The sequence below is a fragment of the Eptatretus burgeri genome, chromosome 12 (genome assembly GCF_056783735.1).
Source record: "Eptatretus burgeri isolate ZD-2024b chromosome 12, Ebu_testis_v1, whole genome shotgun sequence".
Classification (NCBI taxonomy): Eukaryota; Metazoa; Chordata; class Myxini; order Myxiniformes; family Myxinidae; genus Eptatretus; species Eptatretus burgeri.
In genome coordinates this window covers 616,795-643,065 of record NC_140972.1, presented here as the reverse complement: position 1 = coordinate 643,065, position 26,271 = coordinate 616,795, and the positions used below count along the sequence as shown (strand labels likewise).

At 46.5% G+C, this 26,271-nt stretch overlaps 1 protein-coding gene across 2 annotated transcripts in view; it reads left to right on the top strand.

Annotated features, from left to right (window-relative positions):
- The window catches only part of PRELID1 (PRELI domain containing 1), a 75,512-nt gene that overhangs the window by 6,607 nt on the left and 42,634 nt on the right, over positions 1 to 26,271 (top strand). For both annotated transcript variants that reach the window (XM_085849220.1, XM_085849221.1), the window contains 2 exons: positions 15,504 to 15,604; positions 15,813 to 16,038. In XM_085849220.1, the coding sequence (XP_085705346.1) occupies positions 15,516 to 15,604; positions 15,813 to 16,038 (315 nt within the window). In that variant the 5' untranslated portion in view covers positions 15,504 to 15,515. The remainder of the gene's footprint in view (positions 1 to 15,503; positions 15,605 to 15,812; positions 16,039 to 26,271) is intronic.

Sequence of the window (26,271 nt, the reverse complement as noted above, 5' to 3'; positions counted from 1 at the left end):
GGCAGTTTTCCCTCCTGATCAATTTGCAACAGTGCCAAAGCAGTTTCCAACACCTGTGTGTTACTGACTGAGACACAATGTCCAAGCTTGTTGAGCAGTCCTCACAGTCGAGTAGAACCAGTCCAATGTTTCACAGTCAGGCCCAATGCATAGGACTTCAGAGTAAACGTCTGACCCCTTGACACTATAGAAACAACGTCTTGAAGAACAGAGAGCATTTTAAGATGAATATGCCGTGGGAGTTCCACAAATTTCTCCAGGGTTGGCTCGTCTGACAGGCCCGCTATCCATGCAACAAGGTTGTACAATGCAACAGGGATGGCTCTCTCAGCATTTGAAATGTCGAAGTCAGGAGCAAGTGGTGGCCATGTAATGTCCACACTGGTGTTTGTTCAGGTCATCCCTCACCATGAGTGCTCCCATGTATAAAACATGTAAATTGAGGTCTGAGTCACCCTGCTGTGGACCCTGGCTGGCTTCATCCTCTGTAGTTGACTCTGTTTCTGTTGTGGAGCTACTGTCTACAACAGCAGCTTGAGCAATGGAACCAATATCAATGTCCTTCATGCACACCACTTCGCTCTCAGACATTTTTGGTGGACGATAGAAAATCATGTCTGGGTACCGTTCCTGCAGTCTTTTCTTCAGTCTTTTTGCCTGGTAGTTGGCCTTATCCTGACCTTCGCATACTCTGAGTAGGTCATTGAACATCTCATACAACTTCTTCATGTGTATAGATTGCTTTCCATCAATGAGTCTTACCTGGATTACTTTATCACAGAAAATGTCAAATGTTGAGTCATAGTTCACTTTCTGAGTTTGGAGTTTACTTTCACTCTGTCTCTGGTATGTGTTATTCACATACTCGTAATAACATTTACGGTGATAACAAACTGCCAGCGCCACACAGTCTTTATCCTTTTCTAGTTGTCATTATTCTCACATCACGTTCATCTCTCCTCTGCTCAGCAGTTTCCCTCAGCTTTCCTCCATCCTGTGTTTCTGCCAGGGACAACTGATCACGTTAAGATTTTCCTTTGACATGGATGAATTTGTCTTTTTTCTGGCATATGATACAAGTTCTTGGCAGTACACCAGCTGATTTGCCAGCCACCCTTTCTGCAGAGGTTCTGAGGGATTTTCTATGTATTTTGTGGTATGAGTGCCCCTCTTCTTCTAGTCCGCCCACCACCTCACTGGCTCTAGCAGAAACTGCAGCAGTGCTGGCTTCTGATTTCCTTTTCCTGGCTTCAGCGTGTTTTATATGATCCTTGCTACAAAACGACGCATAGCAGAACTGGTGACAGCCGGCATCCACAGGAGGATCAGTCATTGGCAGCAGTTTCATAATTTGATCAGCCAGCAAATGGCATTTGTTGATAGTTTCACTATCTGCGGCGTCGCACCAAGCCTTCGCACACTCGCATACCTTACGCCAGCTCTTATCTGTGAATTGCATCACTTTCTCATCATCCTCCGTGCCCAAGTGTATGAAACAACGCATATTTGGTTGTTGAAAGACCAAAAATCACTCAATCACACGACAACCATGGGCGCTGCCATCTTGATTTGTTGTTTCCTGGTCGTTTCCTCCACGATTAGAAGCATGCCACGCCCGTTCACGGCGGTAATTTCAAATGGTAATAACTGTCGGTGTGTCAACTTGTGCATATGGAAACAAGTAGGAATTTCAATGGTGTGTTCTCATGAATGTACAGGGTGAATTTCGTTTAGATTGGTGATCTGCACAACGAAACTGAACGAACCGACGCAACTCCACATGACCTAAATGGCTGGACAGATCGAAGGGAAACCACACCAATGTTCCCAAAGCCATGATTGCACGTTTGTCTTATCTATCTATAATTGTGTGTGTGTGTGTGTGTGTGTGTGTGTGTGTGTGTGTGTGTGTGTGTGTGTGTGTGTGTGTGTGTGTGTGTGTGTGTGTGTGTGTGTGTGTGTGTGTGTGTCTGCGACTGCTGTTTCTCGACAACCACTGGTCCGATCTAATTGAAACTTGCCAGATATAATGCTGGGGACCTGAGGATGTGCCTTTTCAAGGTTTGATATTAATCGAACAAGTGCTTCCCAAGTTATGGCCATTTATTTACCAACCAATGACAATACATGTTGCTGCATAGGCGTGGCCGATGGGGGAAGGGAACCTCAGCCGTGTTCCCCATTACGGGTTACAACATACGGACTTCCGGAGAGTGATGACTTCATGTATTCTAATAATTTCTCTTTCTTATGCGCATTTATAGATAGACACAATGCCCCAAGTTATGATCGTTTTCATATTAGACGGTGCATAAATTTCGGTAACATCAGAGTGAACTGGTATGCTCCGAAGCAGGAAGTAATATATATATATTTTTTTCTTCTCTTCTCTTTGTGTTTGTCCTTGCGATGACATTGTGAAAAGGCAAAATACGTTGACGCTAATTGAATAATTGGCCATTAAAACTAAATTGCGAATAATAGTGACTGCGATATGCGAACTTCCGGGCCATGCACATACGGGCACGCCAGAACGATGGAACAGCCTGTGTGGTTGTTGTTTCTTGGTCGCAGTTTGAATTTTTTTTTTTTTTACGTGCACGTACTAGTATTAATAAAACACAGTGTGTGTGTCTCCATAGCTCCAAAGCTATAAAACCTAGCAGCCTGAAACTTTGCTTGCATACGAAGAAAACTCCAAGGAAATATGAGTGAAAATTGGGTGTTTGGGTTAATTAAAACACCCCTTTTGAAGATAATTAACGGCCTTATTTAATTATATCCTTCATCAGGCGATCCCCGGCCACCTCGCTATCTGGGTTCTTAAGGCGTTTCCAGGGTAACTTTGCTGGGGTCTGAAGTCACCAGGTTTTTTGACCTGGATGTAAGCTCCAGATTTGAAAGTATCAGCCGTTCTGACTGCCCCCAAAGAAGGTTGATTTGTCCAATTGGGATATCGCACGGGTGTTTACGGGTGCATAGTTTTATAGAGGGCAATTGGTAATCGCTTGCCAAGCCAGGCGTTCCGTTGGAGTGCTTGGGTGCTTAAACCACTTACCGAGCTGGACAGTACAGTTCGTGTCCTGACTGGGATGTACAGTCAACAGTTACTACAAGGTGGAGGTACGTGTGTTTACACATGGTCGTGGTACATATGGGTATATTTGGATCTGTACGGACTCTCCGCGGGTATCTGGACATGCCATGCCTGAGTTTCATCCCGTATCTTATGGAGGTTCTATCAAGTTTTCCTTTGTCCTCGTGCCTTTTTCAAAAGCATTTGGTAATCGCATTTGCTTTACAAAGATTATATGTTTCCCTTTGTGTTTCCCAGCAAACTACATTTGATAATAACGTCCGATTTCTAAGCCATTTGCAGTATTAATGTATTTTCTAAATTACCGAGCCAATTATTTTTACACCCATCACACACGGCTGTTTAAAAAAGAATAATGTTTGTGACCATGTCCTTAAAACGTCTATATAAATGTGTTTATAAAGAATAATGTTTGTGATCATGTCCTTGAAACGTCTATATAAATGTGTTATAAAGAATAATGTTTGTGATCATGTCCTTGAAATGTCTATATAAATGTGTTATAAAGAATAATGTTTGTGATCATGTCCTTGAAATGTCTATATAAATGTGTTATAAAGAATAATGTTTGTGATCATGTCCTTGAAATGTCTATATAAATGTGTTATAAAGAATAATGTTTGTGATCATGTCCTTGAAATGTCTATATAAATGTGGTTATAAAGAATAATGTTTGTGATCATGTCCTTAAAACGTCTATATAAAATAACGTTGTCTTTTGGTGAAAGCTACTCAAGGTTTCTGGGTTGTGTGAAGTACATACTGGAGTCGGTATTCAAACTGGTGTGTGTGTGTGTGTGTGTGTGTGTGTGTGTGTGTGTGTGTGTGTGTCGTTGATATCTGCATATGTGAGTTTCAGAATGTAGAATGGAGTCCTCCCAGGGTGGGTTCAAACTATCCACCTTCATTTCAGTAAGGGAGTCACGATTCATGGACCAAGCTGTGAAGTTTTCTGTTCTCAAAGTTTTGTGCCGAGGGCTCGCTTCAGGATCGTCACTGAGCCCCGGTCAGCTTCCAAATGTAGTTTGTTATAATATTCCCAGGGATGGTTTTTACCTCACCTGTAAAGTAGTTCGGGGAGTTTATGAGATTGTGCGTCGTCCGTCCGTCCACAAATACTTGCAACTTCTTCTCAGAAACTACACAAATGATTTCAATGAAATTTGACCACGACCTTCATCACCCACGGTGGCATTAAAAAATAATAACGGGGTCTGAAGGGGTCTACAGAGGGAGTTTTTTTTGGGGGGGAGGGGGAGAGTGGGTTAACTCCCCAAAGATGTGTTTGCTTTCTTCTTAAACGATACACACAAATCCGATGAAACTTCACGACAACTTTCATCACCCATGACCTACCAAAGTTTGTTCATGGCATTATAAAAATCTGCTCCAAGGGGATTTAAGGGGGGTTGCCCCTCAAAATATGTATTTACTTTCTTCTCCATTATATATTTTGTGGGTCATCCATGGCTACCAGTTGTTGCCTGGTTATCTTCTCCAGCCACTTACCAGGTGAGCACCCAGCGGTACTGCCTCGATGTTTAATATCTCTGTGAGGTTTTGTCATAATTCCTGGAGGTCCAGTGATCACTGGAACAACTTTTTCATTCTTCAGCTTCAAGAATCTTCTCACTTCATTCTTGAAGTCTTGGTCTTTGGTCATTTTATTGATTTCTGCATTGTTTAGTCCAAAATCACTGCGATTAGCACCTCAATCAGCAATGCCTTCTTCTCTTTTTTTTGTACCTAATTCTGATGTCCGGTCACAACGCTTTGTTTTCTGTGTTCACGCTCTATGGGATCATCAGGTCGTACGTGAGCATGACGTCCTTATTGTCATTGATTGCCCTTGGTTCGTGTTTCCATGAGTTTTCTGGAACTGGGATGTTGAAAATTTTGCAGATATGCCGATGGATCACTTTGCATACTTTATTGTGCCGTTGTGTGTAAAGTTGTTCTGATTGTTTTTTGCATCCCAGAAGCAGTTGACTAGTACTTTCTATTTACTTCTTGCAGAACCTACACTTGTCCATCTGTCTCAGTACTGCCATCTTTATCGATCCTCGTGGAGGATCTCCAAGTCTTACTCGCGTTATTGTTCTTCATCTTCTTCTTCTGGACTTTTTTGTTTCACAGCCTAGAGTTTTCATCAAAACTTCCTGAAACTTGGCATATATGTGTAAAAATACCCTGCACAGACAGTAACCATCTCCGATTTTGAAAATTAATCCGAGAAAAAAAGTTATAACGTCAAAATATCTCCGCTAATGGAAATCGCCTAAAAAATTATTTCCGAAATTAGGCAAGCTTTTTGAATTATGTTTGCGGGAATCGAACAGGGCATTAGCAGAGATGAATTACCACACATATAATACATCACCATGACATCATATCAATTTTTATGACGTCATTCCTATTTTTTGACATTTTTTGTTTCACAACCCAGAGTTTTCATCGGATCTTCGTGCAACTTGCCATGTATATGCAGAAAGCTCACGCGCAGGCAGTAACCATCTCTGATTTTGGAAATTCTTCCGAGAAAAAAAGTTGACGTCATAATATCGCCGCTAATGGAAATCGCCTATCCCATTATCTCCGAAACTAGGCAAGCTGTTTGAATTTTGTTTGCAGGAATCAAGCCGGGCATGAGCACAGATAATTTATCACAAAGCTGATGCATCACAATGACGTCATATTCGTTTTTCTGATGTCATCATTAAGAGGACGAGGATCTTTGCTCATTTGAACTTGTTAAATCCATTGGTGTAGTGTCTTTGATCTTTGGTCCGCGGCTCGTCCGCCAACGCGTCACGAAGACGCGGGTAAGACCCACCCGGTCTCGCAGACCTGGCCGCTCCTTCAGGTCCCGCGCACATATTGGCCTACAGGCCCGTATGCCCCCTTGTCTATGAGGGTGGCTTCTTTCCTTTGCTTTTGAGTGAATGTGTGTTGGCGCCGTGTCTTGTAAAGTAGAACTGTGTAAGTGTTGCCGTGTGTGTGTGTAGTCGGTAGTAACTCTGCGTCCTTGTTGCTTTTGTTTTTGTTGCTATATGTGCATTTTGACTGTTTGGCTATATATGTGTACTTTCCGTGTGCCGGGAAATAAATGTGCTTTGTGTGAACTGTTTTCCCGTTTCGCTTCGTCTTTTCTTCATTGACCCTGCATCCTGCTTCACGTAAAGGGTTCGTAGTGGGCTTAATACGCCCGGTAATTAATCGGAACCGTCGAGGCTGATGATAACACCGCTCGGTTATCACTGTAGCACGGAACGGACCGCTTAAGCGGTTCGTGTCCGGAGTCGACCTGCGGTGAGGTACGATCGCCCGGTTTACCATCCACGTGGGTACTTAGGTGGGTCGAGTTTGGCGAACAACCCTATCCTACGCGGGATTGGCACGATTGTGGTGAGGTCGAAAGGCCCACCTGTGACTGGCTCCGGGCGATAGTTCCCGGAGGGTCACGACTGAATTGTCCGTCCGGTGGGCGACGCGGTTGCGATTCGAGTGACGCGGCCGTCCGCACGCAGGCGGGCACGAATTCACAACAATATATATATATATATATATATATATATATATATATATATATATATATATATATATATATATATATATATATATATATATATATATATATATATACAGGGTGTCTCGAAGCCTGGTGTTGGCGCAGTGGTTAGGGCAGCGGCTTGGGATCCAAAAGGTCCTGAGTTCAAACCCCGTTGAGCCACTGAATTAATACACCAGGGGGTTCACTCAGCCTGTCATCCTTCCGAGGTCGGCGAAATGAGTCCCAGTTGTACTGGGCCGGTGTATGCCCCGGTTAAAATAGGTGTACCATATCCCTGTGTCGTAAGAGGCGACCAGGGTTGCGTCAGGAAGGGCATCCGGCGTAAAACATGTGCCAAATCACAATGCGGATCATACGGATGATCCGCTGTGGCAACCCCTAACGGGAGCAGCCGAAAGAAGAAGATATACAGGGTGTCTCAAAAAAAATGTACTCACATTTTGGCTCCTCATAACTCATTGAATTTTTCATTTATTTTCAGATCAAATTGACCATAATAATGGCAGAAGTACAACTCGGTTTGGAAGAAAGAAAATGTATCATAAAGTGCTACTGGAAGCATGAAAACATCATGGAAGTGCAAAGACAATTTAGAAGACATTTTCACAAAAAATCCACCAACGCGATGCACCATTGCTCGCATCTGAGATAAGTTTGAAACAGATGGAACTGTGCATGACGTCCATAAGGAGCGTTCAGGAAGACCATGGTCATCAACCACCCCCGCAACGGAAAATCAATTGCTGGAAACCCTCCACCGATCCCAACGGAAATCTGTACGACAAATGGCTCGTGAGACAGGAATCCCAAAATCAAGCGCCCATCGCATTTTTAAGCAAATTAATTGGAAAAGTTGCATTCCAAAATTAATCCACGCTCTAAATGAAGACTATCCTGACCGGAGAGCTGAATTTTGTGAGTGGTACCTGGGCAAATGCGAAGAAGGTGCAGCATTTCCATCCAAAATTGTTTGGAGTGATGAGGCCAGCTTCAAGTTAAATGGCTCAATTAACCAACACAATTGCACCTACTGGGCTCCTGAAAATCCGCATGTTACTATGGAACACCATTTAAACTTACCAGGGGACACTGTGTGGTATGGGATATCAGCATTGGGCATCCTTGGGCCATTATTTTTTGACCAAACTGTCACTGGGGATGTTTACTTAAACTTGCTGCAGGAATCTGTCGGTCCACGTGTCGAAGGGATATTTGGTGACGAAGAGATTTACTTTCAGCAAGATGGAGCACCTCCCCACTACCACCGTGATGTAAGGGCCTATCTCGAAGCAACTTTTCTGAACAGATGGATTGGGCGAAGAGGTAGTGTTGAATTCCCTGCGCGTTCCCCAGACCTCACTCCTATGGACTTCTTTTTATGGGGATATCTCAAAGATTAGATTTACGGCTCAAAACCAGCAACAGTCGATGAGCTGAAAAAGGAAATTGAAAGACAATGTCTTGCAGTTCCAAATGGAATGATTTGTAACGCTGTTGAATCCATTGGTCCGCATTATCGGCTGTGTTTGGAACGTGAGGGTCATCAGTTTGAACATTTGTAAACATGCATTTATCCATTCATACATTTAACCATTAATGTTGTTTCCAAGTCAATAAACAACGCATTTATTATCATTTAAAGAGTGAGTACATTTTTTTTGGGACTATATATATATATATATATATATATATATATATATATATATATATATATATATATATATATATATATATATATATATATATACACACACACATCATCCCCCGTTTCTGTGGGGGTTACGTTCCAACCCCCCTCCCCCCCACCCCACGAGAAGTGAAAATCCGCGATGAATGGATGCCTCCCAAAAATTATCGACTCGTCTGGTCTGGTCGCCTAGGCAGTAATCGGGTTTGAGGTGCCGGAGATCGACTCGTCTGGTCTGGTCGGTTTGGCAGTACTCCTCCAACCGTGGCAAACCTTTTTCCTTCCCGAAGCATATATCGAGCACCTTAACCTTCTCCTGGAGTGTCAGGACCTTCCTCTGGCGCTTCAGTTCCTTGCCAGAAGCCTGAGAAGGTGCAGGGCGTTTGGGCGGCATCGTAGGGCTTGGAGAAAAAAACGTAGAAAATATTCGAAGTTCACAAGCGAAACTTTGTCTCGTGCGTTGTGTGACTGGTCAAGCATCACGCGTTATAATTTATTGCTTAAATAATTTATATTTTATATATTATTACCGCGATATACCAGGGGAATCCGCAGAAAAAATTAGTTAGGTTCCAAGGGAAAAGCCGCGATGAACCGGGGGCTCGATAGGTGAACCGCGATATAGCGGGGGATTACTATATATATATATATATATATATATATATATATATATAATATATATATATATATATATATATATATATATATATATATATATATATATATATATACATATATATATATATATATATATATATATATATATATATATATATATATATATATATATATATATATATATATATATATATATATATATATATATATATAATATATATATATACACATGAGCCTGGTGTTGGCGTAGTGGTTGGGGCAGCGGCATGGGATCCAAAAGGTCCTGAGTTCAAGCCCCGTTGGGCTACTGAATTAATACACCAGGGGGTTGACTCAGCCTGTCATCCTTCCGAGGTCGGCGAAATGAGTACCAGTATACTGGGCCGGTGTATGCCCCGGTTAGAATAGGTGTACCATATCCCTGTATCGTAAGAGGCGACCAGGGTTGCGTCAGGAAGGGCATCCGGCGTAAAACATGTGCCAAATCACGATGCGGATCATACGGATGATCCGCTGTGGCGACCCCTAACGGGAGCAGCCGAAAGAAGAAGAAGATATATACATATACATATACATATACATATACATACATACTTGTGCTATTTCGGTTATTTACATACTTGCGTTATTTAGGTTACTTACCAGATCAGGTGCAGCCGAGCCGAGCTGCCAAGTACGTACCGGCTATTGAACAGATTATTGGGGAATAATCTATGTGGTGTGGGCCATGCTATGGTATGGTGTGGGCCATGCTTGACCAATGCAAGAAAAGACAAAAATGAGCTGAGAACATTTCTTAAAAGCACATTTATTTAAACCAGGAGCGTCTCCCCCACCAAGTTTCTTGGTGAGGAGGGTATATGATATGGACACCCACAGGGTTAAAAAAACAAAACCCGTCAAAGGGTGGAGGAGCTCCTTGTGAGCAACGGCCATCCATATCTAGTCCCATCTGTGTGCGGACGTCCTCCTGCAGTTGGGTTACTTCTTATTAGGAGGTTGGTGGAGGGATTTGCACTCCGGCCACCGTAAAACCCTTCATTCCACAAAACATAGAAAAGCACACAAAAATCTGAAAACCAACTCCGTGGGAGTACCTCCTGTGCAGCTTCCCTGCGAAGGGCAGCTTGCCGGATGACGGGATTGGGGCAAAGCCTTCGGGACCCAAAATATTTGATGATAGGAGGGAAACCACGGGGTAACCTTCCCGGGTCCAATTGCTGTCGTCTGCGTCGGGGTGGTGCTGAGGTGTCGTCCACCAGCCAGCGGGAGCGGGAGCAGCGGGAGCGGGAGCAGCGGGATCCGTCGGCATCCAGACGGAAAGCGGTCTCCTTGGGTTTACCTAAGGTGGTCCCTTCAGGTTGGTGCCTGGAATGTCCTATCCCTATGAGAGGATGATCACCTGTCTCTGTTATCATCTGAGCTCAAGTATTTGGACATCGGTTTCGCAGCATTCTGAGGTTCGGAGACCGGATTTCGGCGAGATCATGGTGTGTGGTTACACCTACGATTTGTCTGGTTGCTCTAATGTTTACCATGCCCAAGGAGTTTCTGTCGCTGTGTCCAATAAGCTGACTCCAATGATAATTGAGGTAACACTGGTCAACGAGCATATTGTTACGGCTGTGGAAATTCGCAATACACCATAAAGGGTCCTTAGATCAGTTATGACGCTAAGTTTATGTGCAGATAGTTCCCCACCGTTGTTTAAAGGGATTTCTTCGTGTTCACCGGGCTGCGACTCTTTGAGATAGCTGTTTTTGTTTTTCTATTGTTATTTTGAACAAACCTCCACACAAGCAACAAGCCGCGTTGAAAACCATCGAACGAAAAGGGAACCAAAAGAGTTCCGATGGGCGTGCGGATTTTTCCCACCTGTTTCTCCGAGGAGTGTGACGGAGGCAGGGGGAGGGCAGCTCGCCGCCGATTGGTGGATGAACAGCGCGAGGCGGTCGGGGTGAGGGAACGCCCCTTTTTGGGAAGCTTCAAGAAGGGAGGTGGAGCCAGAAGTGGGGTGGTGTGAAGGGCGGAGCCTCAGATTATAAAAGGGCAGACGCGCACGAAGCTTGCTCTCTCTGGTCCATGAGCTCTCGCCCTGTGGTCCATCATCCATTCTCTCTCTGGTCCATGAGCTCTCGCCGTGTGGTCCATCATCCGCTCTCTCTCTGGTCCATGAGCTCTCGCCCTGTGGGCCTCATCCGTTCTCTCTGGTCCATGAGCTCTTGCCCTGTGGTCCATCATCCGCTCTCTCTCTGGTCCATGAGCTCTCGCCCTGTGGTCCATCATCCGTTCTCTCTCTGCTCCTGAAGCCCCTCCTGCCCTTCAGTCTTTTCTTGTTTGGTCGTGGGACGTGAAAGCACCAGCAGCAATGCTGGAGAGAGCTCGCTGACCACGCCAGGGGCCCGAGGTCAGGCGCGGCTAAGCAAGGCCGTGGGGAGTTGACGTCGCAACCTGCCCACCGTCGCGCCACGAGGGCGCGGCTACGCAAGGCCGTGGGGAGTCGACGTCGCGACCTACCCACCGTCGCGCCACGAGGGTACGAGTAAGACCCTTCGGTCTCAAGGGACCCGTTCGGTCCTCCAGGTCCCATGCCATAAAGGTTTACGAACCCCGTCTACCTCCCTGCCTATGGGGAGGGTTTTTTCTTTGTTTTCGTATGCATGCTGTGGTCCCGTGTCCTGCCAAGTAGAAACTGTGTAAGTGACTGTGCTTGTAAATAATAATCGTCGTCGGTGGTATTGCTTTTGCTTCTATGTGCCTGTACATTGCATGACTGCCTTGGCTGTATATACGTGCGCTTTTTAAATAAATGTCCTTGTGTGAAATTTATCCCGTTCGTCATCTTTTTCCCTTTTGAAAGTGCCATCTTGAATCGCGGAATAAACTAGTGGTGGGTTTTGAACACCCGAGTAAAGAAGAGAATCACATCTGTCGAGGTCGGCGATAACAACGCTCGGTTATCACTGTAGCACGATACGGACCGCTTAAGCGGGTCGTGTCCTCGGCCGACCTGCGGCGAGGTACGATCGCCTGGTCGACTACACGCGCAGGTACTTCGGTAGGTCGAATTTGGCGAGCAACCCTATCCTGCATGGGTGAGCAATTGGCACGATCGTGGTGAGGTTAAACCCTCACCCGTGACTGGCTCCTGGCGGTAGTTCCAAGAGGGTCACGACTGAATTGTCCGTCCGGTGGGCGACGCGGTCGCGATTAGAGTTACGTGGTCGCTCGCACGCCAGGTGGGCCAGAATTCGTAACAATATTATGAGACTAAGGATTCGTCACTCCTTCGGTGTCATTTCCCTGGTCTGCATGATCGTCAGGCAGCAGTTGTCACCTACTTCAGGAATTTTGCCAACTTTGATTTTTCACTTTTATTTGTTCAAGGACATCACAATGAATCACTTTCAACTTGTCTTCTAATTTTCAGTTCAGTATTTCACCTTGTGAGGGCGCTTTTTCAAAATGGCTGCCAAAATCATAAAAAAGCTGTTAAAAACGTAATTTTCACCAACAATTCCAGCAATTTAGAATGATATTTTCTAATGTTTTGGCCAAATGATCTTCAAGTAAGTTTTACAGTAAGCTTAAGTGTCAAAAACATTGTAGTTAACTACTCAAAGAGGGCGCATTTCTCCAAGATGGCGGCCAAAATCATTTAAAAAATTCCCATAAAATGTATCGTTCATTATAAAGATTACCGTTTTGGTTCAAATTCAACTGAAAATGTTCACCTTTATGCAGTGTCCCGAATGTTTTCACGAGTTAAAGATGATTTCCTTCAATACTTGACATATTAACGTTTTAGTGATTTGGATACACCTTGACTCAATCAATTATTGTGTACTCATAGACAATACTGTTGTAGGCCTACAGATGAAATATGTGTGGTGGTCTGAGAAAACCCATCGGAAGTCGCGATGGACAAGTTCCTTGTTTAAAACGGTCACGCAACCGAACAATTTATTGTTTTTTCCACCTATCGTTACCATGTACGCTTATTCAAAAGAGTATGGAACAAGCAGGTCCATACTCTTTTGGAATAAGCGTGCATGGTAACAATGGGAAGTAAACATAAATTGATATGTGTTTGTTCAAACGAGGAACTTGTCCAGCACGACTTCTGATGGGTTTTCCCAGACTGCCATACGTTATTGTTACGCTTTTTGGACAAGTATCCTGACATCAATTTTGTTTAGTTACCAATACTTGTGAAGTATAATGAACATTTTCCATGCAATATCATTTGAAGTTCAAATTATATCTCATAAGTTCATCACCCCTGTATTGTCTATGGCAGATTAATATTATAGTGCCTGTCAAATATGAACTGGTATAAAAAAGCTCCTCCTCTTCTTCTATTTCTGCAATATAGTCCTCTGAATTTTCACACCCATCACCACATCCGCAAGCATTGGTGCACATCAGTGTATTCTTTCGGCATCCACATCTGTTTGTCATGCAGGAACTGCTACAGGAACCGCTTCGAAGCTCCAAAAGAGCTTTTGGTGCTGGTGGATTTTCACTTTATACTGGTATCAAATTACCATCCTGAAGTTGCCAAGAGTAGTTGGTTGGTGGCGGAATGTTGGGGCATGGCTTGCAGGATCACTTCCAAACCAATGCCATGAAAAACGCCCGTTCTGTGTGAGGTTTTAATGTGCCGAGGGTGGGAGGGAGTTGCCGGCCCTCCTTTCCATTCTGTGCAAACAGGGACCACCGTAACTCTCTTACACTCTCTACACTTCCAGATGGCTTGTACAAAATACATACATAGCGTTCCATCTGCTTGAAACCCCACTGTGGCACTTCAGTACTTCTTCCAAAAGCAGTAAATGCATCTAATATGGGGCCATCACGACTCATAAATGCCTTGAAATGACTTGTGACTCCCTTTCCAGCAAATGTGCCCGTGTTGTCTGTCCCTTTGAAGGCATACCATCCCACCAAGGCATCTGCTCTCTCTCTTCCAAGTTTATGGTAGCTTTCCCAGATTGGTATCCTTTCTCCTTTTTTCCTAAGTAAGCAGGTCATTGGAGGAAGCAATGGATAGATACCTGTGAATAAAACAAGGACATCTGTATCATCTAACCCTACTAAGAATTTCCATCTCTTCATCCGCATCTGATGTTTCATACTCATATGTGAGGATTTTGTCTTTGACCAACTGTGACACAACAATTTCTGGATTAGGCCCACGCTTGACAAAATCAATCCCAGGTATCTTCTCAAGTAAAAGGGACTTCAGGTGTTGCTTAAAGTTAGTTCTTTGAACTGTTACATCATGTTCTTCAAAGAGTTTAATATCGGCATTGTTGATTGTCTTCATGTCAATGCTTGGGAAACTGTCACTATTGGTGATTATCAACTGCACTATGTTGACAATTTCAATGTCACATATGGCCTTTCCGATGGCTTCATTTTCAGACGAACAAGTGTTTGAACTCTGGAAAGATCCAATGTGTCTGGTTTCCTTTCTGAAACAGGTCAGATGGTATTTACAGTTTTGAGCACATGCATCCATGGCATCAGAAAGAAGTGCCAATCTTGCGTGGATGTCTTCATTTGTGCTCAGTTCCTTTATCTGTAAGAACTTCCTTCCCATAGGCTCACTGCAAACTTGATGCAGTTTTTCCACACTACAGCCCTGACAGAAAAGACACAATTCCTGATCAAACGTTTTCCTTGTTTTTGGAGTTGACGGTACAGAACTTGTACTTGGCCTCCCTCTCTTTTTGTTCACTGTACATTTTAAATCTTCTTCATGACTTCTTTCAGCTTTCTCAAGGTTAGCTTGGTTACATAGTGATTTGTAACATTTTCTGTGGTAGTGATATTCTGCCCCTGCAACAATGTTCATCTGCTTTACTCTATCATGAATGTTAATGTTGTTACCAAGTCTAGCCCATCTTTCACTGAACAATTTAATATTGTTTAGAGATATTTCACTTGCTAATGAAAATTCATCTTTCCGTTTTTCTGCACAAATGATGCACTCACTGTTCCATATTTCAATTGATCAGATGTTTGCTTTCATGGTAACAGACAACATGGCCCGGCATCAGCTTGAGCCCTGCAAAACAACAAGAGTTCATAATTAGTATCAGGAGGATGAAACAATCCAGAAAACATCATCATATCAGTTTATACGTGTGGTCAATATTATGTTTTTAACATTTTTTTCTGTGATTTTGGCAGCCATTTTGAAAAAGCGCCCCCAGGTGGTGAAATATGACACTGAAAATTGGAAGACAAGTTGAAAGTGATTCAGTATGATGTCCTTGAACAAATAAAAGTGAAAAATCAAAGTTGGCAAATTTATTGAAGTACTGATCAGATAGTGACAACTGCTGCCTGACTGAAGCTTTTGATACAAATACCCATTGATTTTCATAATCCAAACAAATATTGTGACATGTACTGTTATGAATAAATTGTTTATTCTACATCTGCATTTTCAAAATGCCTTGTGGGCTCCTTTCAATGATTTATTGATTTGATTGAAGGTTCTGATGTATTCATATTTGCAGCATTCTTCCAACATGAAGTCTTATTCCTGCTTCAACATTCTCAAAAGCTCCTGGGACCACGTGTCTTCTGCTTTCTGGCAACGTTACCCAAATCCCTACAGGTAGGAAATAATGTGAATGGGATTGCAAAGTGGGGGCCTGGAGAGCTCAAGTGAGAGTGTCACGCAAAGAAAGCAACTAGTCGCTTTTTTTTGTAAATTTTTGAAATTAACAAGAAAGATCCATGGTGAACAAGCTTTTTATATAATTTTTAATTTCCTGAGATGATGTGAAAACACGACTCATTATATACATGGAAACAATTTGCAGTAAGCACGTGTTGAGCGAAGATGTGTTGGAACGTGAGGTGACAACTGACTGCAAGCTACGCACGCGTCGCCTGCTCTCAAAGACCAGCCGCCTTCCTCGTTGGGCTGAGCGCTTTTTTCCCGGGGGTTCGCTACGTCCGGCCTATATTGTGGAGGATTCGGTGGTGGACCCACATCGTCGGACGCTGATGACGCACACGTGGAACGTCAACCATGTTCGCCTAATGGTGAGATTCTCAAGTTTCAAAATTGTCACCATCAATAGGATAAGTAAATATTTGATGAAGGTAATTTCTTCCTTTATTTAAAATGTTAATGGAAAGTGAGACTTTCAAATAGCTAAGGAATCATTAAATGTTTGAGAGTGATGTATGCAAAGCTCTATAAATGTCAGATGGCATCCTGGCCTAATACCTGCTTAGATTGTACTCTTCCAGTTCAAACTATATTACTTTTGACCACAGCATTGTGTTTTGCTGAAAGCAATTCTCAGCAATCATTGCTCAGTTTTTATAACTTCCATCATGTTACAACCATACAAACATAGGGCTGACAGGATAGCTTAGACCCTGAGAGGTATGTGCATTTTCCTCTCTGTTGTATATTGATTTGATTGAAGGTTGTATAGCTTGGGTTCGTATCTCGATCCATCTATAAACTGTCACCATGCATCATCAGTCAGACAGATGTTCAACCGGAGGACCCGTCTACCATTGGTGGACGTTAAAGACCCCATGGTGTCATTCGCAAAGAGTAGGCAAGCCATCAAGATATTCAAATTTTGGGCCTTACCATCAACCTGATATGGATAAGAAAGGCAACCGACATTGCTAAGGAGCACAACTGTGCCGCAAATGTAGTGCCCCCAATAGGTTAGGGCAGTAATTTACGGAATTTGTCGAGGATGCAATAACTCATCGATACTTCGTTGAAGTATACTGTGTGATATTTAATGCCCATCAACTTTTGCTAGCAGATGCATCTCCAGCTGAATGTCAATCTGAGGTAAAGTATTGCTTTTGAGATATAGAATTGCCACCCAGGTGACGCTTTATACCTGGGCTGTGGGCGCGACGTCGAAGAGTGTCTTTCTACGTTTTAAATATTTTTCTAAAAAAAGAAAGAAAGAAAGATTAAAAACAGTTATTAATAGTACATAATCTAGTTTCAGTCAAAAATGGCAAAGGGTTTCAATTTGATATGTGCATCATGTTGTTGCAAGAAAATGATTATAACATTACATAAACAAGAAGAGCACTCTTGGACTTCGCGACATCGCCAGATATGATTTCGCCCACATTATTACATCAATATACATACTTGTACCAAGTTTGATTTAAATCCCTGAACCCAGATTCAAAATATTAAATAATTCTGGCTGCCAGAGCATGGCGTCCGATCAGGTCAACATTTAAAACATATATTCACCATCACTAGTAGATCATAATTGTGAAGTTTCATGTCGATTGATGGAGCAGTTCAAGGGGAAGAGTTTTTTTTAATAAAGGTTTTCATTCAATCCAATACGGCTGCCATGCCATGTGACCTATTAATTATTCGTGAACACCCTGGTATATGCATGGCTTGGGGAACATGTGGGTGAAGTTTCCCCTCGATCTGTCAAGCCGTTACAGAGAAGGTTTCTAAAGGTTTATTCTTCGAAAAATCATAGCTGCCAAACCATGTGACCTATGACATCATAGGAGGAGAACTTTTTGTTTCTCATGGATAATCATACCTGTTCAGTTTTTCCTCGATCTGTTCAGCCATATCGGAAAAGAAAATTTTCGGATTTTATGTGAAAAAATAAAATGGCTGCCGAACCATATGACCGATGATGTCATTAGTTTTTCTTCCCATAAAATTTAGCCCAAGACGACCCTCAAATTTTCATGCTGATCGAGTAAAGCCTTCGAGGTATGCAATTATGACATCTTAATGAAGCCACCTATGACATCGTCAAAAAATCACTTGTTTCTCATGGGGAGGACGTCATATGTGCCAAGTTTCAATTTTTTTCCTTGCAACGGTTTTGGAGATAGAGGTCCAAAGTTTTTCCATTTTTCCAGCATGGCTGCCTCACCATCTATGATGTCATAATTATCATAACAACATTCCACATGAGTAGTCGCACCTATGGTGAAAATTTTGTGTTCATTGGATAAGCGGTTGCAGAGAACACAGAAAATTAGCATGCATGGACGGACAGACGGACAACCCCAAAATGTAATGTCACCGGTGACTTCGCATGCGGAGGCATAAAATGTTGCTGTTATATATGTATATAAAAAAACTTTATCGTTAAGAAATCGTTGCGGCCTGTTCCAAGTCAAGGCATGGTTGAGCAGGCCAAAAAACATGGCGGCTTCAGACCCCAGCGAGGTTACCCAGGATACGCCGCAAGTCCCCATCAAGAGCCGTGACCGAGGATGCGCCTCATAAAGGATATAATTAAATAAGGCCGTTAATTGTCATCAAAAGGGGTGTTTACTTAATCCAAACACCCAATTTTCACTTTGCACTTCCTTGAAGTTCCCTTAGTATGCATGCAAAGCCTCAGGCTGTGAGGTTTCATGGTTTTGGAGTTATGGAGGATACACACACAACAGTGAATCCTTTCTCTGTCTCCCGTCTTTACAAGCCCAGCATCATTTGGTCGAGGTGGAAGTTGAAGGACGACGGCGGCAAATGAACCAAGCTCGAGATTGACCCTCTTGGCTCATGCTCCACCGGCTCTTTAACACAACAAAGATGTCTCATGTCACTCCATCAATCCAACCATGACTTGATTCCAACCACCACCAACAAAGGACAATCCACAAACTTTCTCCCTCTCTCCTCTACTTTCTTTCTTCCCAATCCTGAGTACCCACTTAACACAGGAATGATTGGTGGGAACTCCACTGAGTATCGACGGTCCCTGCTTGATCATCCCCCGGTCCGAGTCAGCCCTCATCTCAAAACTAAAGGACCCAATACCAACTGGTGATAAATAAACCATTCATCATGCAAAGACTGACCAATTCTACATTGGTGAAACTAGAATAAATTTAAAACAACGGCAAGATGAATATGATCGATCATTTAGTCTTGGAAAGGTGACCCAGTCAGCCAGAGCACGTCAGATCTCAAATGTGTGTGTGTGTGTGAATGTGGTGTGTGTGTGGGTCACTGTAGGGGGGGTGATGCAATCACCCTATGGGTAATGTGCTGGTATTCTTTAAGATGCAGCACTGGTAAGAATAAAGGCCAAGTGGAAACCTAAAATTTTCAACTTAAAGGTGATCGATGAACATGGATGTGTCAAGATCTGATACATATCGGGAATCGATACATGTTCCAGGATGATTGTTTAGCAAAGCATCACCGACCTTTCACAGCTGACAGACTAACAATCACTCTTCGGTCGCGCTGTGAGATATCTGATATATTCCAGGAAACGTATCCTGTGGTATCGGACTTCGGATGCAATACAGTCACATGCCAGTAGGTGTAGCAAGATGCTGTCATCCTTTTTGTCTGTGGCAGCTTTTAACAATCAACCTGAGGGATCATAGCATAAAAATGAATAATCATAATATACAAGGTCCGTCTAAAAAGTAACGGGACTGAGCTTGCTGTGTGCTCCACTTACACAACGAGAATGAACGGGTTGCGTCACAGTCTTTCGCAACATTCCAGCAATATATATTGTTGCGGATTCGCGCCCGCCGGCGTGCGAACGGCCACGCAACTTGAATCGCGGCACGTCGCCCACCGGACGGACAATCCAGTCGTGACCCTCTCGGACTAACGCCGGGAACCAGTCACGGGTGGACCTTTCGGCCTCACCACGATCGTGCCAATCGGCCCCCTGCGTGGGATAGGGTTGCTCGCCAAATTCGACCCACCTAAATACCCACACGGAGGGTAGACCGGGCGATCGCACCTCGCCGCAGGTCGACTTCGGACACTGGCCACTTTAAGCGACCCGTTCCGTACTATCGGGATAACCGAGCGGTGTTATCGTCGGCCTCGACGGTTCGATTAATTATCGGGCGTATTCAGCCCACTACCAACCCTTTACGTGAAGTAAGATGGAGATTCAATGAAAGAAAAGACGAAGCGAAACGGGAAAACAGTTCAACATAATTCACATTTATTTCGCGATGGCAGACGGAAAGCACACATATACAATTACAGCAAAAGCAAATGTAAAAGGAGAAGAAACACACAATATTACACAAAAAGCAAATATAAAAGAAGAAGACAATGCAGAGCTATCCGACTACCGAGCACACGGCAACACTTATACAATTTTACTTCACAGACGGCGCCGCCAACACATATACCCAAAGCAAAAGAAAAGGACCACCCTCAAGGATGAGGCGGGCCTGGGGCCGAGACGGCGTCGGGCCTACCCGTCTGATGATGAGACGCAAAGTGGCGGTGGCGCCCCAACTCTGCGGGCCTCGCGGACAGTGTCTGGTAGGGGGTGGGAAAGGGGCCCCCTTGTCGCACTATCTCAGCGCGGGGGGAAACAGGAGGGGGTTGTTGATGCTCGGGGGAAAGGAGGATATCTCCCTGTCTCGGGTCCCGCGACGAGCGTCTCCACCACGACCTCGGTCGCGCCGCCGGCCTCTCCCTCCGCAGCTCCCCGAATCCGACGCGAGCACCCCCTCAACCGCCTTCGCCGCCGCCGCCTCTCCACAGCTTCGTCCGATCGCCCTCTCCGTCTCCTCTCTTGACTCGTCCCAACTCTTCACTGGCTCTGCGAACTCCCAACTCTTAACTGCCTTGACTGACGAACGCAGCCGTTTATATCCCCCGTGGCCTCGCTCCTTCACCCTTGACCCTTTACCTCCGACCCTTCACCTCTAACTGGCTCCCCATTGGACCGAGGAAAAGTGGGCGTGAATGCTTTTTGATCCATGAATTTGCATATAGCGACCGCACTCCAACGCCCTGGAGGCGGGGCCAAATCGCCCCACGCTCACCGATAGGACGGAACAGAAGTGGGCGTGAGTCGTTTTTGATCCGTTTTCATCGGAAAGTCTGTGATGTTTCTGAACACGCTGCTCGGTGCGCGCCCTGCACGAGTCCAGTATCGGTGCCCACAAGTGGCACAAGAATGGTGGTGATGCGATGGTGGCGAGTTGTGACAGTAAAGGTCGTGGCTGTTGTTGTGAAGCGGCGTTGTGGTTGGTGGTTGTTGTTGTGAAGCGGCGTTATGGTTGGTGGTTGTTGTGTGATGGCTGTTGAGACGTGGTTGGTGGTGGTAGTAATGGCGGCTGGTCCAAAATAAAGATAGTAAAAGAAAAACGGCTATCTAGAGGGGTCGCAGCCCGCATAAATGACATTTATTCCCTCTAAACAACGGGTTTGGGCCTAACTACACATATACTTACAGAGATATCTCACCTAAGGGACCTGAATGGTGGTTTGTGAATTTCATCAACCACAACATTACCCCCTCCCCTTTTTACAGACTCGTCCCGAGTCGTCAAATTTTCGTGTGCCATCATGTGAAGTTTTCCCCTAGTACATTTTACCTACGGATCCCTGAGTGCGACATTCATGGTATTCGTGTCCCCAAAATAAATAACCTGAGGGCTGAGTAACTACCTAAACAAACTCACTCACATGGACGACTTAAATAAAATTGCCGGCGCTAAGACATACATGCCGGGGGCGCACTCATATTTACAGTACATCTTAACCTTAACTTACAAATTTTACACTAATCCATGGCCCAGGATCAATGAACTCTGCAAAAAGAAAGCAGTTAGCAGGGAGCCAGGCTGCTCGCATGCAGTCTCTGACTCAAACAATGCAGGTGACAGGGAACGTGGCCGGCTGCTCACACGCAGTCCAAGGACTTCCCTTTTGAACTGAACGCAGTGAACCACAACGGTGCATGGGCTGCACAAACACAGTCTCCGTGCCCGCTCAAGTGGCACACGCAATGAGCACAACAAATGCATGGATGAATGGATGCACGCAAATACGGTGCACGGGCCGCCACTGCAGGCCCGTGTTGTAGCTGCCAACAGGGCAGTTCTTGCAGCTTGCAAACTGTTGCTTTTACGATGATCCCGGCGCGCATGGCAATGAACAGGGGGGGGGGGGGCAAAGCAAAATTGAACGGGGCTGGTGAGCGTGGGTGAAGCACAGCAGCTGCAGATGATCCAGCCGGCACAGGCCTTGCAGTAAAACAACAGCTGCCGATGAAGTGGGCCGGCCTTTGCCTTGCAGCAACGCAGCCAGTAGATGAAGCTGGCCAGCCTTTGCCGTTCAGTGGAGGTAGTGCGGTGGTGCTGGCCACTCGGAAGGCGGGCTCGGACCTACCCTACGGTCTCCCTCACAACCTATCGCCTTTGCCTGTCACTGTCTATACCCACTCCCTTAATTTGTCAAACCCCAATTTAGCCCCAACTTTTTTTTTTTTTTTACTTCCCCACTATAAATCGTCCCCTAACCCCCTGTACTGTCCTTGTTCGGCTAACCTATCCTGTCACCTAGCCTACTCCCAACCCCTACGTTCCCTTCCCGGAGGGGAATAAGGGAGAGCTAGCGTCCTGTGTCGAGGCCCAACGAAGCCTCAGAATGGCCTCCCCAGAATTCAGCGATCGATAACCAAAGTGGGTCCAGCGGCCCACAACGAGAGCGAGGGGATGGATGGTGCGGAGGGGTACATCTCCTAATCTACCCTAACCATTAACTCTTAAACTACCCCGGGGCTTTCAACAAGCGCCTCTCGCTTAAACTATTGGTTCTAACAACCCAGATTCCCGTCGCCTGTGTTGGTGTCCTCACAATTTCGGGCCTCGCCCCCCAATTTTCTCTCCGTGCCCTCACACGGTCTCATGGCTGGGACACGTGGCTCCCTTTGGCAGGCACGACCCTCTGCCGATTCTCCGACGATGGCACCCCCGGGCACTACACTGCCTCCGAGCCTACCAGCTCCCTAACACCGGGGAGTGCCCCCCATGGCACCTCCCCTGAAACGCACACGTGGCAGGCTGGCTCCCCGGGCCCCTTTCCGAGGGTCACCCGTGCCCACAACACTGCCCACGCGGCTAATGGCGCCCCGGGCACTACACTGCCTCTGAGCCTACCAGCTCCCCATGGCACCTCCCCTGAAACGCACACGTGGCAGGCTGGCCTCCCGGGCCCCTTTCCGAGGGTCACCCGTGCCCACAACACTGCCCACGCGGCTAATGGCGCTCCGGGCCCCCGCACCAAGCAGGCGCACCCGTTCCCACTACGCTATCCCGGCCCCCCATGGGCCCTTGGCCTACTACGGCCGACTAGCCTGGTGCCCGGGGTACCCACTCAGCGATACTCACCTTTCGCAGCCACGCTCCCAGCCCGTCAACAGGGCTCCTGCACCTCTCCAAACGGGTTTCGAGCCTACATTCACACCAACAGCAAAACGACTTCCATTTTTTAAAATTTGACTAACCCCCTAACTCACTCTACACTGACCCCGGGGTCCCTTGGGCGGGAGTCACTTCTCCCCCCAATCACTCATCGCACCATGCATTCCCCATTCGCTCCATACACACAGACCCGCTGGCCTCACTCACTCACCAAGCACATGCTTCCAATTCACTCACCAACAACTCTTCAACACACACACCACTGAACTCTGTCATCCTCCTAACTACTTCCCCTAACTAACTCGTGCTCCCACGTCGTCCCTTATACTATAGCACGTTCCATTTAACACTACGTAGCTAAGCTACGTCCCCACTACACATTCACAAGTCTGTCACTGTCTCCTAATCTCTAAAATAACTTTCCCAACCTAAATCTCGCTACAATCCCTCTAACTAATCCATTCCACGGACTCCATGAGGACTTACCCCTGCCCCATGAAGTCGGTCTAGCTAAGCTAACCCTTCCCCCTAACTAGTTTCCATCCTGTGCCCTAGTAAGGGGGTCTTCCACCCCTTGCCCAGGAATCCTGTGCACCCGAAAGTGAGGCTTGCTGTTTTTATTTTTTTATTTTTTTTTTTTCCATGCGCATCACCAGCGCGGCAACTCACAGCTTGCGCACTTTGCACCTGCCCGTGACGTCATGCAGCTGCACGTGTACCTCGTCCCTCCTTGGACGGTACCATCCGGCAGGGATACCCCTCCTGCCGGATTCCAACCCCACGTGCAGCCATGACGTCACCGTGCGCATAAAAAAAAAAACACAAGCCCCACGTCTCGAGGGGTTCCCCACGCGAACACATGTGCTTTGCCCGTTGGAGCTTAACACACACGCCCGCGTGGAGAACCCATCCGGTCCAAATCCGTAATCCTGCCTAAACTTTGTCCGTCCGCGGAATCGGCAAATCCACCGCGTGCGTTTCCGGACCGGGACTTCACTCTCGCAAGCGAGCACGTGGGGGCCTCATGCGTTGCACAGCACGGACCTCGTGCTCACTGCTGGGTGAACCCGGCACGGTCCCCGAAACAACTACAGCCGCTACCCGGCTTTCTTTCTTCTGTCGCCTTCGTCGTCGCCATTCGACACACGCACTCCCGCGTGTTACGACCCTAACACACCTCACCATTAAACTCACACCGGGAGACGCGGCTGCATGTTCACACATGCCGACCGACATCTCCCTTACATACCGCTCTCTCACACACACGGTCTCCCTTGCACTCGGCCGTTCACCCACGCATGCCATCTCCCTCGCACACGTGGCTCCACGCACTCGCGGCCTTTCACTCACTCGTGCTATACTACTCACACAAACCATACTACTCACACACGCGGGGGCACTCAACCGCGGTTCCTCATCCACACACCGTCCCTCACTCACACACGCGGGGGCACTCACCCGCGGTGCCTCACTCATACACCGTGCCTCACTCACACACGCGGGGGCACTCAACCGCGGTGTTTCATCCATACTGGCCGTTTCATCCACACACACTGCCTCTTCCACTTGCGGTGCCCCTTTTACACACGGCGTGCTGGGAAGCACGTACTCCGGCACCATCGCCACCACACCACTCACACACGGGGTCGCTTCCACACACGGGGTCTTTGTCACACCTTGCACCACACACACAGGGACAACCACTCTGGGGATTTGTGTCCCCACAAGGGTCTCCGGGGCCTCTATACCCCCCAAGCTCTCCGTGCACCTGTCCACAGCACTTGTCCCCTCAACCTCGCAAAGCACGACCGAACTCACCTGGTCGTGACTCGCCTCAAGGGGGCATACTCCCTCCCCTCGTTCCTGGAGGAGGCCATCCAGCTGCTCGCACCGGGCCTCCACCCAGTCCACCAGCTCACCCCCATTGTCCTCCACTACCTCCGTGTGTGTGTATGCGTCACTTACCCCGTCTTCATCGTGCAGTCTTCCCTCTATCGTTCCCATCTCCCGTGTCTCTGCCAACTCAGTCACCTCTTCACCCTTTACCTCCCTTGTCTCAACTATTATTTCCGTCTCTTCCCTTGTTGTCTCCCTCGTGCACGTCTCCGTCACCCCAATTAGTTTGTCCCTCTCGGTTACCGTCACTTTTTCTGTCACGACCCTCGCCCAACACGCCCCCCGAATTATTTTTTCACCCGCCTCCACCGCGGGCCCGACAGCCGTTGCACCCCCTCCCAGCTCGTTCGCTCCCACACGTGGAGTCGCCATTTTAAGCTCCCTGCTAACGGCCTTCATGCCCGCCTACAGGCTTCGGCCCATGTTCTGCATCTCACCCCGCAGCTTTTTAGTTTCTTCCCTCATGTTTGTTTCCATTCCGTTCATTTGCTTGTTCATGCCTTTTATTTTGTTTGTGTTTGTATCCATCTTTTCGTTCATTTGTTGTGTATTCGCATCCATCCTCGCTGTCATTGCCGCCAGCATGGCGCATAGCTGGGCCATGTCGGGTGCGCTTGGGTGAGCCGTTTCGGCAGGGATCAGGGGGTTTTGGTGGAGAGGGGGAGGGGAGGTGTCATACACCGCGGCCGCCGCCGCACCTATTTCGGGCTCTGGGTTCAGTCGGGCGAGTCCGTGTTCCTGCACAACCAACATTTCCTGCACGGGGATTTCATCCTGAGCCATGGGTTCTACACATTCTACATCCATTTCTAATACCCCCGGCTCCCGCTCGCCTTGAGACGCCATCTTGCTTCTCGTAAAGGGTTAATTTAGCTCGCTCGTAATTTGGAGGGAATCGGGGGTCGCTCCTCTCACCCCTGGACCGATTCCCGTGAATTTAGCTGGAGACAGGAGAGCCCGTTTTCCCGTTCTCCAATACCAGTGCCGCGAGGAGGGCGATGAGTTTGTATCCCACTCCTGACACCAGTGTTGCGGATTCGCGCCCGCCGGCGTGCGAACGGCCACGTAACTCGAATCGCGGCACGTCGCCCACCGGACGGACAATCCAGTCGTGACCCTCTCGGACTAACGCCGGGAACCAGTCACGGGTGGACCTTTCGGCCTCACCACGATCGTGCCAATCGGCCCTCCGCGTGGGATAGG